Genomic DNA, 18,040 nt, shown 5'->3' with positions numbered 1-18,040 from the left:
AAAGCAGAAGTTCCGAATAAAAATGCTACAACTGGTACTTAATATGAGACTTACCACATTAAGTATTGAATCAGCAGGGAACCAGAAATATGGCGGGAAATCATGGTATTTCAGCTCTTCAATTGTGAGGTAATAGGGAACATCTCAAAATATCCATAGAAACAAGATGGCGGATAAACAATACGTTCAGTGCAAAACTCTCGTAGGAAAAATAAATTTCGAATTTTTTCAATCTTAGAGGTAAGGACGTGAAATAATTGTATGAAAATTGTAGTACAGAACGACATAAATAAAATAGCAAATTTCTTAAAGGAACTTATGAGTAACTTAAAAGATAATTAAAAAAAACTGCAAACTGGCTGAGGTGAATTCGAGTATACATACATGTCATGTATTTGACTATCTTGATGAAGACCAAAACTGACTGATAAAAAAAAGGAAATATTTTTTTTTTAAAATCATTCATTTAACACTGTACTCAATATGCAATTTCTGTACTTTTTGAAAGATTTTTTAATAAGAAATGAAGCCCCAAAAAAATAAAAGGTATTTCTTTTCTTTTAATCCAGTTAATTATCACATGAACAAATGTATGTTTATTTATGTCTGACAATTAAGGAAAAAAGGTAGAAATGTCGGATATTATTAAAATTTGTTAAGATAAACAAAGCCTACATGTAAAAAAATAAAACATGTTTTCTTACCTTGAAATCGAATTAATCTCAATAATTTGTTTATCTCAAGTTTTGATTCTCCATCAAAAGTCAATATACAGTAAATATCCTGACCACCTTCTTAGAATCAACGACAGTGAGGAGATGGGTCACTTTATCATAATGTACACACCGAGGGCGACACAACCCATCACCTCCACTGACTACAACTTCATGTTTATCTCCATCCCTTGAAATTAGTAATAAATTATGTTTGTTAATATCACACACAAAAACATTGTCCATTTCATCCATTGATATTCCAGTAGGCCGTGACATTGTATTGTGATCCTTGAATGTAAAGATAACTCTGAGATCAGAATCCAGGACAGTAACTGTGTCGTTGTTGTTGTCAGGACAGGTATAACATATTCTGTTGCCATCTGTGTCTATATATGAACTATAACTAACAGTCTGGTCATCATGGAGTTTGTCTATTTTTTCTGTATCTATATTAATTTTTCGGATTCCTACCCCAGGTACACAGAAGTATAAATGTCCATCACTATGTGTAATTCCATTGACTTGACTCTTTATCTGAAGTGTTTTAATGATTTTACTCCTGTCTACATCTATGATGGAGATTGTTTTATGGTCAGGATTAGAAACAGCAACATGGTTCTCATTGATGACTGTTACATCATCTACTGCTCCGTATCTTCCATTAAATCTGACTGATGCTTTGTGTTGACCATTACTGTGTAGTATGTTTACTACACCATTGAGAAGATCAGTCAACACCAGGAGTCCATTAGGCAGCATACAACAACCAGTCCACAAACCTTGATCTACTGTAAACTGTTGTTTAAGTGTCAGTTGTCTGGGGAATCTTGTCTTCACCTCTGCCTGACCTTTGTTTGGTTTGTTTATGTCTATGGAGGTTGTATTTTTTTCTTTTGATATTTTAATGTCACACAGAGTTTTTATTCCAAAAATTGTGTCGTCTGCTGTGATGTTTTCATTCATTTCTATGTCTGTATTATCCATGGCTCCTTCTTCAGATAATTTATGTAAGATTTCTTCTGATTCTTGAACTTTTTTCTCCATATGTTTTGTTGCGATGAATGTTTGGAAATTTGATGCGTGGTTCTTAATGAGTTCCTCCTGTCCCAATAACTCACCAAGTTTTCTTTTATTTGATTCCAGGATTTTTGTGGTGGCTTTGATTTCATTTATATTTTCATTTACAACTGACTCTAACTCTGATAGTGTTTTGTTTTCTAGTTTCTTAATTTGATCAATAAGATTTTGTGTTCTTTTTTTCACCTCTGTTGATAGTTTTTCCTTTTCTTCCTGTAGGTTTTTCATATTTTCTTCCCTATCAATGATTGCATTCAAGACAGCTTGATGATTTGTTTTTATATTGGTCCACAAATCCTCGAAAACTGCAGATGATTTTACGTTACGGATGACATCTTCTATATCTAAAGTGTCTTTACACTTTTTATGGGACTCCAGTCGACATTTTTGACAAATAACAGAGTCATGAGACCTACAATAATATTGATATCTTTGCTTGTGTTCTTCACAGTCGAGTTGAATTTTTTTGTCAATGAATGATGCCATTTTTCTGCAATATAAAGAGAAAACTATTAATTTCATTTTTAGTCCAGGAGACAATTCTCTTAAAATCAATTTATATAGCTTAGTATAACTTTTTGGGATTTGGCATTGGTTCTATTTTTTTGTTTTGATGGTGGTGGTCAAAGCAAAAAAATTTCTCCAGGGTCGAATCCAAAAATGGATAAGGCTTGTAACAAAATGTGTTTTCATTGACTTTTGAATGAGTTTAGACCTTTCATACAGGTTAAAATCAGTTACATATAGCTGTGCTACGAAACGTAGCTTGAACTATTATTTTGTGATTTGGCACTGAGGATATTTTTTTCTTTTGACAGTGGTGGATTCAGCTTATTACCATTTTTTTATTGAATTTAGAATAAGTTCATATAAACCTTTCAACTTTCAACTACCCTGGACTTTTTATGAGCAACTCGGTCTGTGTTTCTAGAAAAGCAGAGGACACTTAACCTACTTTGTATGTATTATTTTAGTGACATGTAGATCTACTTCATGTTCTTTTTTTATGTCTGTTTTCTATGTATTATCTTTCTCACTGGATTACTTTCTTTTGATTTCTGCTAGAAGCTTGGTTCCCTTGATTACTATTCATACAGTGGGTTAACCCTCATGGAGCGCAGTGGTCAAAATACTAAGCCTCTTGACCTGACTTAGCAGATACGTTCATCAGTCGTTTGAATTGTAGCGACAAATAGCAATATTTGACTCTTTTTTGCTATTTGTCACTTATATTCAAACGACTGTGCGTACATGTATATTAAACCCTTGTTTTCCGTTAAAAAAATCCGACGTTGTGATTACAAAGGCTAAACCTACTCCAGCAATGAGTTGGCAAGCTATTTTCTGACTTGGTGCTATCCTAAGAGTTGGGGTATAGGGGAATGGAATTCCAACTTCTAACGTTGTAGGAGTAAGGTTAAACCTCTCTGGAATCTCAAATTTAAGTACTTGCATGTGTCATCCCTTTCGGGATCGGTGGTGGTCAAAACAAAAATATATCTCCTGCACCGAATCACAAAAGGAATTACTGTCATGTCTTAATTTGGCACAACCGTATATATCAAGTTTGAAAATCAACACAGTTATTGAGGGACAATATGTTTGTATGACTTACAGACATGCAACACCGTCAGGGATTTAAATTAGCGGTAGTCCTGCACCTTTCAGACAGACGCGGAGTTTCTATTTCAATGATGACGTAAGTCTGCGGGTCTTACTAATTGGCGACAAGAAGTGACAAAAAGCGACAAGAAACAACAAGTGGAATAGCGCAAAGAAATTTTTGTTTTTATTTAAACAGAGACATACAATTGTTTATTCATGTGTTTGATTTAAAGCAAAAAAATAAAAAATAAAAAAATAGGAAATTATTGTTTTTAAAAACCAGGAAAAGGATATTTTTCAGGTAAAAATGTGAAGATAAAAAGGTTGTTTGAAATATTTCCAAAATGATAGTAGTATCAGGAAGATTTTCTTCATTAAAGAAAAATAATGAAAAAGAAAGAGATAAATCAATAAAATAACAGGAAAACTGACTAAAAAATATGTTATAAAGATTCAATTCTCTCATTTTTCAGATTCAGGCATATTGCTCAACTTGGTATTATTTTTGCAGTTTTCATATCTCTCTAGATAATAACCCATTTTATCATATATTTTGAACTAATTTCTTTTATAACAATGCATTTTGCTATGTTTTTCTTCCATTAAAGAAAAAAATCACCTTTTCTTTTAATCATACCATTGAATATTGTTTCCAAATAATTTCCTGTTTGTTATTTCACATAAAACATGTTTCCATACTTTTATCAATTTGAAAATACATCAAATCAAATCTAATATATATAGATAAAGTTTCTTCATGAATTGTAGTAACTAATTTATTCAAACTGTTCATTGGTCAAATTGAGAAAAGATTTTTTTTTTATTTTAAATTTGTATCAGTTGACTTCCGTTTTTTTTCTAAATTTTCCTAAAAATAATTAACTCATTTTTTTTTCAATAATTATCTCATTTTTGTCCTATGTTACTTTATTTTGCCTTTAGATGAAAAAAAATGTCGCTTTAATTTCACAAATTCTTGACCTTTCTTGTCCCTACTTGGCACCTCTTGTCACTAATTAACTATAAATTTCTATAGGAAACATTTTGTTATAGTTTGCTAAACAATGTGACATTGAGTCACGGTAAGATGGCTACTTGTTGCAGTTTGTGTTAAAGCTTCCTGGTTCAATCATAATACAGAGTATCAGAAGTACCTGTAAAGTCCGAAACAAACTCAATATAACATCAAACGAAACGAAGAACGAAATCGAAAGAAATGAAATATAACAGAACCGATCAAACCAGATCCATTAATTTAATATAGAAATTGAAACGTCCCAATAATCATTATAATTAATAGGATTTTAGGCTATGCCAATGATGGACGGAGCACTTGTGCAATCGTCTACTTCCGTCAGAATATTTTAGCCATTCATAGTTCTGGTCTAACATTCTACATACATGTATATAGGTCGCTGACGCTTCGTTAAAACAATTAATTGTGTTTTGGGTTGGAAGGAAAAACTATTTGAAGATAATATACGTTGTGAAGTGGCTCAGTTAAACGTACATAAGAATAATGAATAAGTTAACAATAGCCACATTTAAAGGTAAAAAGGGAACTACATACGAATATATTCAAGTTACCTATTCATTTTTAAACGCATAATAAATCATTTGATGTTTGACTAGAAATGAAAACCCAGCGAGATTGTAAATAGTCTTCAATCATAGAAAAGGAATAATAAAAGGAATGCCGAGTACTAATTGGGAAAACTGTCTCATGCAGGCCTTGAGGCAGTGGTTCCAGTCAAGAAACATAAAGAAAGGGATGCTATGCTTTTATTTGCCGCTCATCGTTTGACAATTTTTGTTACAAAAAGGTACCATAACCCCCAAAACCATCCTGACGTATCATCCACTGTATCATAAATATATTTTTATTACGGTTACCGCCTCATGACAACGGAACTACGAGATGGCAAATAAAAATGAAACTTTGCATAGACGATGGCATATGAATTTCGATAATGCACTTCTTGGGAATTGTGCCATTTTTTGGTCTGGTATTATTGCTTTTTGCAATATTTATCATTCTATTTTGCTATTTTGGCCATGATTGGTGACATCATATCACAGGGGCTTACTCCCACTATCAAATATGCAGCCCGACTCTATATATTAAGACGTATTTGGTGGTGATACCTGTGTTTATTTATTAGGTTGTTTGCAGGGCAGTAATAAGTAATAAATATATTTGATTTTATTCGGGTGGGGGGGGGGTGGTTGAGTTGAAGCGAGTTACCCCAAAATCTGGGATTCCCGTTTTCTTGTTATATACTATTCGGACTGCATATTTGGGAGTAGGACCAAGCCCCTGTGATAGTATTATAATACTTTATCGTTTATGTTAATGTACGTGTCTCTGGACTAGGTGCCCAGAAACTAAGCGCTTTCACATGACACATAGGTGTCTATGAAACAACTTGTAGCACTTGAGCTATGAACCTTATAAACTGAGAAATGAAGATAGTTGAGTGTAACACGTTTCTAAGGATATGATTTATTTCAATGATTTGTGGCTTAAGGAGGCAGAGCTGGGGTAAGGGACGCCTCTTGAAATCAGTGATATGGTTACATCATATTCGATTTCACCAAAGCATATAACGCTTTCATTTGAAACATAATGAAATCAGTCCAAGTTACTTGATGCTTACATGAGATTGATGTCAAATGCTGAATACAAACGTTATAATGATTTGTAAGAGTTATGTCCTTTACCCTATGTCTACATTCTTAAATTTGAATTATTTAACAGACAATTTTGACCTGGAGGTCGATAAATTGAATTTCGACCTGAAAATTTAAAAACTGGGAATGGTCAACTAGTAGTTTGTAGTTCAATTATTGTCTATATCGGAGTGTTCCATGTAAACATATATCGAACCCGAACATTACGCAAACTGGCACGCTACTATGATGCATTATAATGTATTTTGGTGTGTGTGTTTTTAAATGTCCTTCATAATCAGAATGGTGAATTTAAGAAAAATAAAACGATGAGTTTAATATTAACCATTTATAATAATAAGCTTATAATAAGCTTATGTTAAGATACGTTTGAATTCGATTCCCGTACTTTCCTTTTATTCCATATATTTGGAATACGACGAATATTTGAGGCGCTAAACGATTGATATAATTGATTCAGGACATGAGTACTTTGATTCTACAGCATGAATCACCTCTACCATTGGCAGTGTCTGAATTCTACGTGGATTGGTACTTGAATATACATGTATTAATACTTGTTATATATGGATTTGTGTACATTGTATTGAGGCAGATCTCATTCTGTTTTGATATTTCAAAACAAAAAACAAAAAAACAACAACAACAAAAAAAACAAAAAAACAAAACAAAAAAACAGACTAGTCTTAGTCTTAAAGTTTGACCCTTGACATATTTATCAACCATTATGAAATAATAAAGCACGGACAATACAAGAAGATGGTACAATGAACTGAAGTAAAAGCTGAATGGAAAAGTAAATCTTACTCTTTACTGGTCAGTTTCCCCAATTAGCATGAAGTTAACTTATTTGAACGTCAGAGAGGAAAACGCCCTGTTGGTTTAGTACGGAATGTTATCTTTTTACTTCCTGGTATAACCATAGATTACACACGATTAGTTATGGAAGCTCATAGGGTACACCCGATTCCTAATTGTTTTTCTTTTTCAAAATAAGTCAGAATAATTGGTTAAAACTTGTCATGTCGACATTTCGAAGGTCAGAATGTTGTTTTATAAACAAACATGTCGACTTTTATCATCATATATTTCTCGACTTTTTCTCTAGTTCAAATGATCGAAGTGTGTGCATTATACATGCATCATGGCGGCTTGTTTTTGTCAACTTTGTAAACCACATGTCCACATGTTTTATTTCAATACAAAATAACACATGCGCAATCACGAATGTCGAACGCCTGTCAGATTGTTATTTACATCGGCTAGTTCTACATCCCATCAACAAATAATTTGCTGAAAGATAATTTATTTGAACAAAATACATCTTACCAAGCCAATATAATATTATTTCCACAGAAAACACAATATTAATGCTACAGACGTATGCTTTTCTCCCACAGGCGTATGCAGTTGTATTTAAGTAGGACCGGAAATATCTACCAATCAAAATCGAGCTACATAAAGGACTTCGTCGACAATAAAATGATATATTTTTTTTAATTTTATACTTCACTTGAGAAATAATTTCTTAAAATCACGTTTTTTAATTAAATCATTCAAAGAAATACTCTTTTCAAACTATTTAAATTCAATTTCATTTTAAAGTTACGATTTTCGTCGTTTCTCGAAAATGCCCGTATGTAAAAACGATCAACAGCGGAATGCTTGAAATCGAAGTGCAACGAGAAAACAATGATATCTTGGTAGGTATCCGTCGAAGAAGAAGCGAAGTTATATACCAAGAAGTTAGCATTTAATAAGTTTGTGATGTCACTGTCATACACATGTAGAAAAAAAGATGAAAAATAACTTTCTTTATATAATCAGTCAATATATTAAACTTAAAATGATGTTTATAATACTTCCTATGTACATGTACATTATCATTCATGTATCACTGGGCAATCAGGACTTAAACATGTGTACATTGTACATCTAGTCTAATTTTTGATTTCAGATGAGTCGTTTACAGTTTTGTCAGAAGAATTGAAACCAGATTAATGTCCTTGTATAATGTGGATGCTACTCCATGTGTTTTAAGCTTAATACTGTGATCTAAAACACAAATGCAGATACATGTACTGTAGTATAGTGCTTTGATTGAGAACCTTTGAAATTGTATTAGTTGGGACCCTTGAGCATAAATGTAGAATTTTTTTCAAACCATTATACATGCTATGTTTCTATTGCAATAAACTTTACAAATTATACTGTACAATTTGATATATGGAGTCTTGTTTAAAAAATTTTAGAGGAAACATTCTAAATCCAGCTTTTCTATTATACTTTAATTGGAAAAAAAGATTCTTAAGTCCAACTTTCCGATTGTTTTCCTTGTGAAAAAATTTCTAAGTTCCTACTTTCGGAATATTTTTCGATTGAAAAAAATTCCAAGTCCCTACTTTCCGAACATTTTCCGAGTGAAAAAAATTCCAAGTCCATATTTTCCAAACACTTTCTGAGTGAAAAAATGCCTAAGTCCTCACTTTCCAAACTATTTCCGAAATTAAGTACAGATTTTCGAATAATACATTCGGAATTCCAAAATTAAAGCTCGGAATTCTGAGTAAAGTCGGAATCTCCTGCTACGGGTTTACAAAGTAACAAAAGCAAATGAGCAACTCGGACTCCACTAAAAACTTGGAGCATGGACCTGGTGCACCGGTAGGGTAAGCATCCTCTGCTTTTCTCGAAACATAAACAAAAAAATAAAAAGTCCGGTGCAGACGAAAGAGGAAAGGAAAACTTTGACTTTTTTATCTGCATTGCAATACTTATTTTCACAGTAAAAATTTGTTCGGTTATCCAATTTATTTATTTTAAGCTAAAGAAGTAACATTTTTACTTAAAAGAGGTTAGAATAGCACATATCACAAGAAGATACAAGAATATCTTCTAAGACATTGCATTTGAAATGATGAAACTTAAGAAAATTTGTTTGTTAAGGACTTATTTGCGCTATACAATTAAATTTCTTGACACAAACTACATTGTCTTACTCAGTGAACCTTAACCTACACAAGAATAAGAAATTTTGGTTAATATGGTGAAAATTCTATTTTTTCAAATGTACGGTTTTCCAAAAACTTGCCATAATCATTTAGGAAAAGGGGACTTTTAAATGGTGTATGTCTTGTGATCTTTTGAAAGCTTTATTTATATGGCATCAAACAATACAAGATTTATTAAAATGGAACATGGGATATTGATTTTAGAGCAAATTTAATACTTGGTTTGCTTTCCCAGATTGGAGATAATTCTGCCTTGTGTTCTACTACATGCATTCATAAAATGAAAAATGCTATATATATGGCAAAAAGGAGAAAACACATAAAGACGCAGATATTTTTTTCACAATCTGGGCACTGAAAAAAGTATTTATTTGATGTGTTTTATCTAATCATTGGTTTTCAAACCCCAAATAGACCATATGAGGATGAAAGTATAGAAAATCATGGAGTTTTCCCAGAACTTAATACTGGGTACTAATAGGCTTGTTTTCACTTTCTTTTCTACATTGCAATACTTATTTGCACAGAAAAAGTTTGTTCGGTTGTCCTTTTATTTGTTATAAGCTAAAGAAGTAACATTTTTTTGCTTAAAAGTGGTTAGAATAGCACACATCACAAGAAGATACAAGAATATCTTCTATGACGTCGCATTTGAAATGATGAAACTAAAGAAAATTTGTAGCCACGTGCACATGGCCATAATTGTGTTTACTTTTGACCACATGATGAGGGTTTTGATTGGCTATATTTTGATATATTTACATTTGATTGACACCTCCCATTAGGATAAATTGTTAACATGAAAAATAGACAAAAAGTGGCGAAAGTTAAATCTGGTGGTATATTGTTGGGATATAACATAGAATATGAAGATTGTATTGAATGCTTTGACACTGCTTGTAAATATGTTTTAAGGTTTAGAGTAAAGGGTGCACTATACGGTTACATTAAGGCGCACTGTTTCGCACACCAAGTTACCCCGGTCTAATTTTGTAAAACTTAAAATTAAAAGTTGAAATTTGGTGGATATATTGTTTAAATGTAGTTAAGCATTTATACATAGACAGATGTAATATATGTTATGGTAAACAGGTGTAATTTAAAGGAAGAATGGTATCCGGAACGTTTCAGTCCCCTGCCGTATTAGGTTCTCTCCTCAGGATTAGGGTGCAGGCACGAGACTGCAATTAATTTTCAAGTGCATTTCATTATACACATTTGAGCAGATTAAAAAAATTCCGACGGCGCAAACTGAATAAAACTTCTCTGGCCTAAAGATATGTACAAACAGGATTTTATTTATAAATTGTAGAAAATTTTACCATCATTTTCTGAAATTAATACATATAATTCGGAGATGGGGTAAACATGACAAATTAACTGAGTTAAAAGTCCTAAATTTTAACCTTCTTCCACTGAACCAAATCACAACTTTTAGTCAGAATTGATTAATGAAAAAAACCCCATGTAATTTTAACCAATTTTCTACCAATTAGAGGCAAAACTTTAGCAAATAAGTTTCCAGTAAAAATATGAAAAAATGTGGAATGTACCTACCACCAAAGTTGGAACTACATTCGTATACAGTGAAAACCAAGGGGAATTAGTTGTGTTCGCGTACCTATTAGATCAATAAATGTGCTCAATTTGAATAAAAACTGCACTCATGTCAAGATGAACCGTTTTTGATTTTAAGTACAAAGTTTCATCATGATTAGTTGAAAAATATATAAATTATAGTAAATTTTAGTATCAGTGGTACATTGCATGACTCGCATGTCCAATAATCGAAGGAAATAAGGCCCCTCTAAAATGTACATTTTTTTTAAATGCAATATTTTTGTGATTTTTTTCATTGGTTGCATCATATTATGTGTATTTGATGCAATGAAGTTCAGTTTACTCAAGTTCCAGCTGCTTTAAGGCCAAAAATAGGGTTTTTATACATGTGGCCATGGTCAATGCACTTTTAGACCATGTATAGGGGTACATATATGAAAACTCATTTTATGATGCTGACAATGACTTAAATTGATCAACTTCAAACATAAAGTGGTCTACACATATCAAATGTACATTGAAAACAATAAGAAGTGGTTTCAAAGCTAAAACTATCACTCCAGATCAATTTAAACCAGACCTGTACAGAGCTTGTTCAAGTGCGATTGTGTATAGTTTTCGAATATAGTTCCAACTTTGGTGGTAGGTACATTCCACATTTTTCATATTTTTTACTGGAAACTTGTTTGCTGAAGTTTTGCCTCTAATTGGTAGAAAATAGGTTAAAATTACATGGGATGTTTTTTTCATTAATCAATTCTGACTAAAAGTTATGATTTGGTTCAGTGGAAGGTTAAAATTTAGGATTTTAACTCAGTTCATTTGTCTTGTTTACCCCATCTCCGAATTATATGTATTAATTTCAAACAATGATGGTAAAATTTTCCACAATTTATATATAAAATCCTGTTTGTACACATCTTTAGGCCAGAGAAGTTTTATTCAGTTTGCGCCGGTGGAATTTTTTAAATCTGCTCAAATGTGTATATTGAAATGCACTTGAAAATTAATTGCGGTCTATTGCCTGCAAGTCTGCTAACCCCACATGCCATTCTGAGGATTGTGAGCTGACATATTTAGAATCATGCTGATATATAGTCCTCTGCAGGTTAAAGTTAAGATAAAGTCCAGAGAAGCCATTGAATATTGTGAAATTTGCATAGAAGCCTATTGGAAGTGGAATTAGTGGTTTCTAGCCTTTATTTAGATTCGTATTCGATTGATTTTGTTTTGGGTCAATTTGGTTCGTTTCAGACTTTACAGGTGCTCCTGACACTTCGTTCTATAATTGAACAAGGGAGCTTTAAACTAAGTTTAAATAAATAGCTAGCTCATCGTGACTCAACACCATATTTTTGGCAAGTTTTAACATAACATTTCATTCAGAAATTTATCGTATAAGTTATATTTATAGCATAGTATTCCGAGTTAGACAAATAAACTTTCGAACGCGCAGCGTGAGAAGTTTATTTGGCTAACGAGGAAGGCGTTGCTATAAATGATTTGTAACATGAATGACACGCCCATGACAGTCCGTGCAGAAAAAAATAACGTTTGGTGGGAAAATATAATAACCCGCAGAGTAGGCAGTATGGCAGACGCATTCTCTCTACTAGATTGGCTTGACATTGAAAATGTAGAAAGCGATGATTTGGTTCTCTCTCAGGTGTGTATTTTTTAATTGAATTAGACTGATTTACGCTAATTGTCTTTTTGAAGGCTTTTAAACACAATTGTTCGGGGCGTGGACCCCCTTTTTTGGCCCAAATGTAAAAAAAAAATCTATTTATTTTTCCATATTTACAATTTTCTACAATATGTAGGCATATAACAAGTCTCAAAACTCCATAACCAGTCGATTACAATACCTTTTCTACTATCCACACGATCCGCAAGTGAAAAGATTTTTTTGTTTTACCTTGGGACCCAAAAAGGGGGGGGGGTCCATGCCCAAAATACCTGTGCTTTTGATCAGAAATCGGTAAAATTTTTCTCCGATGTGATGTCATTTATATGCCCTATATTGGCCCTTAATTTTTGGAAATATAGATATTTCATTTTTTTAAAACGATTGTTTACTGTTTTGCAGGTTCTTCAAGATGTCGAGGAAGATATATCATTAGCAGATGCGTCGGCAACAATAGAGGAGAATATTAGATTGTCGCAAATTCATCAAAATATTGAACCATTTTATGACGTGAGTGTTTCGCAAGCTGTGGATTATTACCACTTGGGCACGTTTGGGCTTGGAGATTTCTTACTAACCGACTTCAAAGATGAGAATGTCGAACCGGAGCGTTTCATCGCACCCGTTTCAGATGAGGATATAGAAAAGCTGATATCGTCTCAAACGAACGCAAACACCAAAAAGAACACAAAGTGGTCTATTGGTATTTTTAATGAATGGAGAATCGCAAGATCGAAACCTAATAAAATTGACATTTGTATGTGTGCTTTTTTGTAGGCGTAATCTTTTCCCAAAGAGGCGGAGCTTACCCATGCAATATTGGTTTTAGTGTTTTGGTTATTTCATGGCTGTTTCCTCATTGCATTATATAGGCCCATGTGACCTTTCATTCAATTTTATTTGGTTGCTTCAATTTAGAGCATACATTTTGGTACACGCTTGTCGTCTCTATGTTATTCCATAAAAAGGTCAAAGGAAAAAAGAAGATTCATGTTACAAGTGTTCAGCAATTCAAATTTGAAGCTGACACTTGGTCTTATTAATTAGCGACAAGCAGTGATAAGTAGCGACAAGAGGCATCATGATGTCTAGAAAAAGCGACAAGAAGATTTCAATTAAAGAAAAAAAAGTGACATAGACAAAAATTAGTACAAGATGTTAGAAATACAACTTCTTACAAATAATTAATGTTAAATGAAAATAAGTAAAGAATTAGAAAAAAAAAGATTAGAAGTATTAGAAGCACCAGCCAGGGTTAAAATATTTATTTGATTATAATCAAAATAGGGATGATGGAAATATTGAATTGTTTTTTTTTTATCGTATGACTGAGAAAAAACTTTGGCTGAAATATGGAATAATCTTATTTTTTATAACAAACCAGGCCAGACATCCCCCTCAGTACAAATCTGATCTGTGCCTAACAATTGGTTATAATACAATAAAACCAGGAAACATACCGGACTAAGAAGGCAAAATTAACAAAATAAATAAAAGCGGGGAGCAGTTCTAATCTCTTTAACCCACATGGACCAACCACTCAACTGGAGAATACCAGATAATCTGTTAAATGTATAGTAGAAAAGAGACCATGATACAGACACAGAAACAAATAAAACACTATAAATAATAATAGAAAAACACAAACCAACTAAAGATAAACTAGAAATACTTTCAGCAAGTTCATAAAGAGAATACACCCCCATTTCAAATGCAGTTGAATGTGTAACCTGGAAGTTCAACTTTCTCCCTTTGCAGTCCCCAGACAGTAACTTTATTCTTTCATGCACATCTATATATGATGCCCTACCTTCCTATAAAGTTCCATCAAAATCAATTTAGCGGTGCAGGAGGAGTTGCGCTTATGAGGATTTAACATTTCAACACTTAAGTTGGATTATCTCCCCTTGGAGTCTGCTGCCCAGCTTCCTATAAAGTAGGAAAATAAAAGTAAGTCGTAAGCTTGACTTTATATCAAAAGAATATACCACACAATGTATCTGCTAGTCATTTATGGTTTTTCTTTCTTAAAGGAAATAAATACATCATTACTGCCAAAAACTCATGTGATGAACAGATTAATGACCGTTTGAATATTGCCTATGTGATCAATCCTTGAATGATATCATCCCCTTAACTCAGTAGATATCAACATCTCATGCTGATAACAAAGACAATATTGAAATGTCAGAGTGACGGAGTAAGAACATTTTTGTGGAGGATTCTGAATTTTAATCTCCTAATTATCTAACCCTCCATCAGCAAAATATGGTCAGTGCCTCATCTGGATATTGTGTTGGACTTGACTTTACCTTGGTTTGTAACAAGCAAGAAGCTCCCAATAACAATCCGATGAAAAAAAGAATTAATTTGAGAGAAGCTTAAAATGTGTGGTCTAAGGGAGATAATTAAAAAAAAAACAACAAACAAACAAACAAAAAAAAAACTATTTGAAACAAAAGGCACAACACAAAATTTAGATATTTCATATACAGTGAAACCTGTCTAAAGCAGATACTTTTTATAAAGATTTTTATATCAGTGTAAATGTAGATTTTGGAACCTTAGAAAACCAACAACCTATACAAGTCTTAGAGGAGCCAATTCAAATTTGAAGGATGTAGGTTTAGACAGGTGTCACAGTATGTAATTCATACAAAATAATATACATAGATAAATAAATATAGTGACATTCCTCAATTAGTTCAATCTGTGCTTTTAGTCGTTAGCCCAAAACCTGAGGCTAGTAAAAATTGATTCGGGTTAGTGAAAAGTCTGAGAATTTCAGTTGCATTCTTATAAAGATATACTGAAATTGACTATTCGGGCTAGTAGGTAAAATGTTGATGCCACGGACTGTAACACTTAGTAAGTAGCACAGTTTTTTTTTAACATGTGTATTGAAATGTCAATTGTTATATCAAAAAAGCATAAACCCTTCAGATTTGCCATTGGAAAGCATTTATCACTTCCGATTTACTTTAAAAATAGATACTTGAACATCAGAAGTTTATCATGATGATCCCAACTGGTTATACTCCACCAAAAAAAGAGGGTCAGGATGGTCTAGATACATTCTGGAACATAAAGAAGTCAGGCTGGTTTGTAGACAGTGCAGTGAGAGTCTAAATCCATTCAGGAAGATTAAGGCGAAAAAATATTTGTGGCAGGTCCTCAGTTGCTGAATCCATGGATGACGATGAAATGCAGCCATCATCTCAAACAGCCCCATGCACATAGTACTGGAAGATGATATATACACAGTCAAGATGAACATGGAACAATTGAGATGAAAGCAGACTAAGATTTTGTCCAACACATTCTTCCACGCCACTGGGGAGACAAATGTCCTAAAAAAATTGAACAAGAATAAAAACATTGTACTTGCATAAAATCTGTAACCAATGAACTAATGACTTTTATATTTAACAAAGAACACCCAAACCTGTCTTAATAGACAGACATACTGACACCAAGACCACTTCATACTCTTGACTTATTAACCAGAAGTATAAAACACTAACCCCAATCTAACATGCTACAGACATACAGACAGACACGAGATCACTATATATACATTTGACTAATTTACCAGAGGTATACAAAACATCTCAAAACCAGACATACAGACAGACAGACTGACGAAAAAGGAATCACCATATACACTTGACTGATTAACCAGAGGTATAAAAAACTACCTCCAAACCTAACATGTTACAGACAGACAGACACGAGATCACTTTATACATTTGACTAATTTACCAGAGGTATACAAAATATCTCAAAACCAGACAGACACACACACAGACTGACATTGAATCACCATATACACTCCACTAATTAACCAAAGGTAAAACAAACACCTCAAAAACTATAGTGCAACAGACAGACAGACTGATAGACATGGAATCACCATATACACTTGACTAATCAACCAGAGATATAAAAGCTACCTTCAAACCTAACGTGTGACGGACAGACAGACTGGCACAATATCACTGTATACATTTGACTTATTAACCATAAAGTTTGTTTTTTTTTTAATTTGCATCAATTTACATGTACATTAATCATCAATCTGCTATTGTGTACTTCAAAAACAGGAAAAAGTGGTTTAAAACCTTGTCATTAATGACATTTTCAGGGGCATAACTCTAAGGAGTCAACAGATTATTCTAAAACTTGCATCAATAATAGATAATTCAGTAATGAACAAAGTCTACAATTTTTTTTCCTGAAATTTACACCACTGAAGGATCTGTTTTTGTGCATACAATTAGAATTGTCATGAGAACTGATAAACTTTTTTTAAAGAAAATAACAAAAAAATCTAGAGGCTCAAGAAAGCCTGAATTTCTCACCTGGTCAAAATAGTCTTTTTTCTAAAGTTGAACTCTTGACCTTCTCTTTACTATTGTCACAAGAATCATTTAATCAATAGAGGGCATCTTAGTTTTCAATTGGGTTTTCATTTATAAAACAAATCCCTCATATTTTTTGTTTACTCTTCAAGGGCAATAAAATTCAACAGATCTTTATAAAAGAGTATTCAAGGGAACCAAGATTCCAGCGGAAATCAAAAGAATGTAATCCAAGAACAAAGACCAGACATGAAAAACAGACAAACACAACAAAAAGCAGTCAAGGGAACCAAGGTTATAGCGGAAATCAAAAGAATGTAATCCAGGGACAAAGACTAGACATGGAAAACAGAAATATACAACAAAGAGTAACCAAGGGAACCAAGGTTATAGCGGAAATCGAAAGAAATTTATCCAGGAACAAAGACAAACATGGAAAACAGACAAACACAACAAAGAACATAAAGTAACAAAAACAATACACACAAAGTAACAAAAGTAGATAAGCAACTCGGACTCCACTAAAAACTGGGAGCATGGACCAGGTGCACTGGTAGGGTGAGCTTCCTCTGCTTTTCTAAAAACACCCACCGAGTCGATCATACAAAGTCAAGTCCAGGATAGACAAAAGAGGAAAGGAAAACTATGACACATTGAACAAATCAGTTTTCATGGTGCAGATGGATATTTTTGGCAAAGGTCGGTCTCACCATGCTGATCAATCTTACCTTGTCAGAATTTAGCTAAACCTACTTCCAAAATAATTTGACCCCTTATAGTCTACTTTTAGTATCATTGGTCATGGTTTTTGGCAGATCAAAATTCCTCATACAATACTGATAAGGATATATTGTAAGGTATATTTGGGCCAAGTTTCAATCTGGAGTGAAGAATGTTCATTTTGTATCTGGTCTCAAATGTTTGAAATGAAGAACTGATTAAAATACTTGCTTCTTACCTAATATTCGATAGATTTTGAAGATTTTTAAATTTGTTTTTCTTAAACAGGCGCCATTTTTGTTTGAATAGTTATTGGAAGAGAGCTGGTCATAATACCACTAAGAGACTGAGTAGAATCCCGATAATGGGCGAGGTCTGAAAATGAGAGGGCAACAGCGACTTCACTCTAATAGCTTTTGGTGTTGCCTCAGGGTTAAGTGCCTGAATCACTCAATAGTGTGAGCCCTGGATTGTGGGTCAGATCAAAATCTGTATTGTATTGTCTGTCATTAATAGTGATACTTAGACTTTGCCTCTCCAAGTCTGCCGTGAATAGTGATATTTAGACTTTGCATCTCCAAGTCTGCCATGAACAGTGATACTTAGATTTTG

The 18,040-nt window shown here is 33.1% G+C and overlaps 1 protein-coding gene and 1 long non-coding RNA gene across 4 annotated transcripts in view; one reads left to right on the top strand and one right to left on the bottom strand.

Moving 5' to 3' along the window:
* Positions 1-103: 103 nt before the first annotated feature.
* On the bottom strand, positions 104-6,983 carry LOC148597116 (uncharacterized). 2 transcript variants are annotated; one of them, XM_088563828.1, is made up of 2 exons: positions 6,897-6,983; positions 104-2,283 (listed from the first exon to the last, which is right to left on the bottom strand). In XM_088563828.1, exon 2 carries the CDS (start codon positions 2,277-2,279, stop codon positions 765-767), a length of 1,515 nt encoding a protein of 504 aa, XP_088419954.1. In that variant the 5' UTR covers positions 2,280-2,283; positions 6,897-6,983; the 3' UTR covers positions 104-764. The 2 variants fall into 2 exon arrangements, with proteins under 2 accessions (XP_088419954.1, XP_088419955.1); XM_088563829.1 differs by lacking the exon at positions 6,897-6,983 and adding an exon at positions 3,409-3,486.
* A 760-nt stretch (positions 6,984-7,743) lies between these two features.
* LOC148597112 (uncharacterized) overlaps positions 7,744-18,040 on the top strand; it is a 79,902-nt gene continuing 69,605 nt past the window's right edge. The window contains exon 1 of one of the 2 annotated variants that reach the window (XR_015918962.1): positions 7,744-7,792. This is a non-coding gene — a long non-coding RNA (uncharacterized LOC148597112). Of the gene's footprint in view, positions 7,797-18,040 lie in introns of both variants that reach the window. The other variant, XR_015918963.1, reaches the window with a different exon arrangement.

Source organism: Perna viridis, chromosome 15 (genome assembly GCF_037379345.1).
Source record: "Perna viridis isolate PV_CMFRI_1.1 ecotype Kerala chromosome 15, ASM3737934v1, whole genome shotgun sequence".
In the NCBI taxonomy this organism is placed as follows: Eukaryota; Metazoa; Mollusca; class Bivalvia; order Mytilida; family Mytilidae; genus Perna; species Perna viridis.
The sequence above is the reverse complement of the archived record's forward strand: the minus strand, read 5'-3'. Positions and strand labels throughout refer to the sequence as shown.

Coding starts and splice junctions, on each gene's coding strand:
- LOC148597116 (XM_088563828.1), bottom strand. CDS start 2,279: ATGGCATCATTCATTGACAAAAAAATTCAACTCGACTGTGAAGAACAC.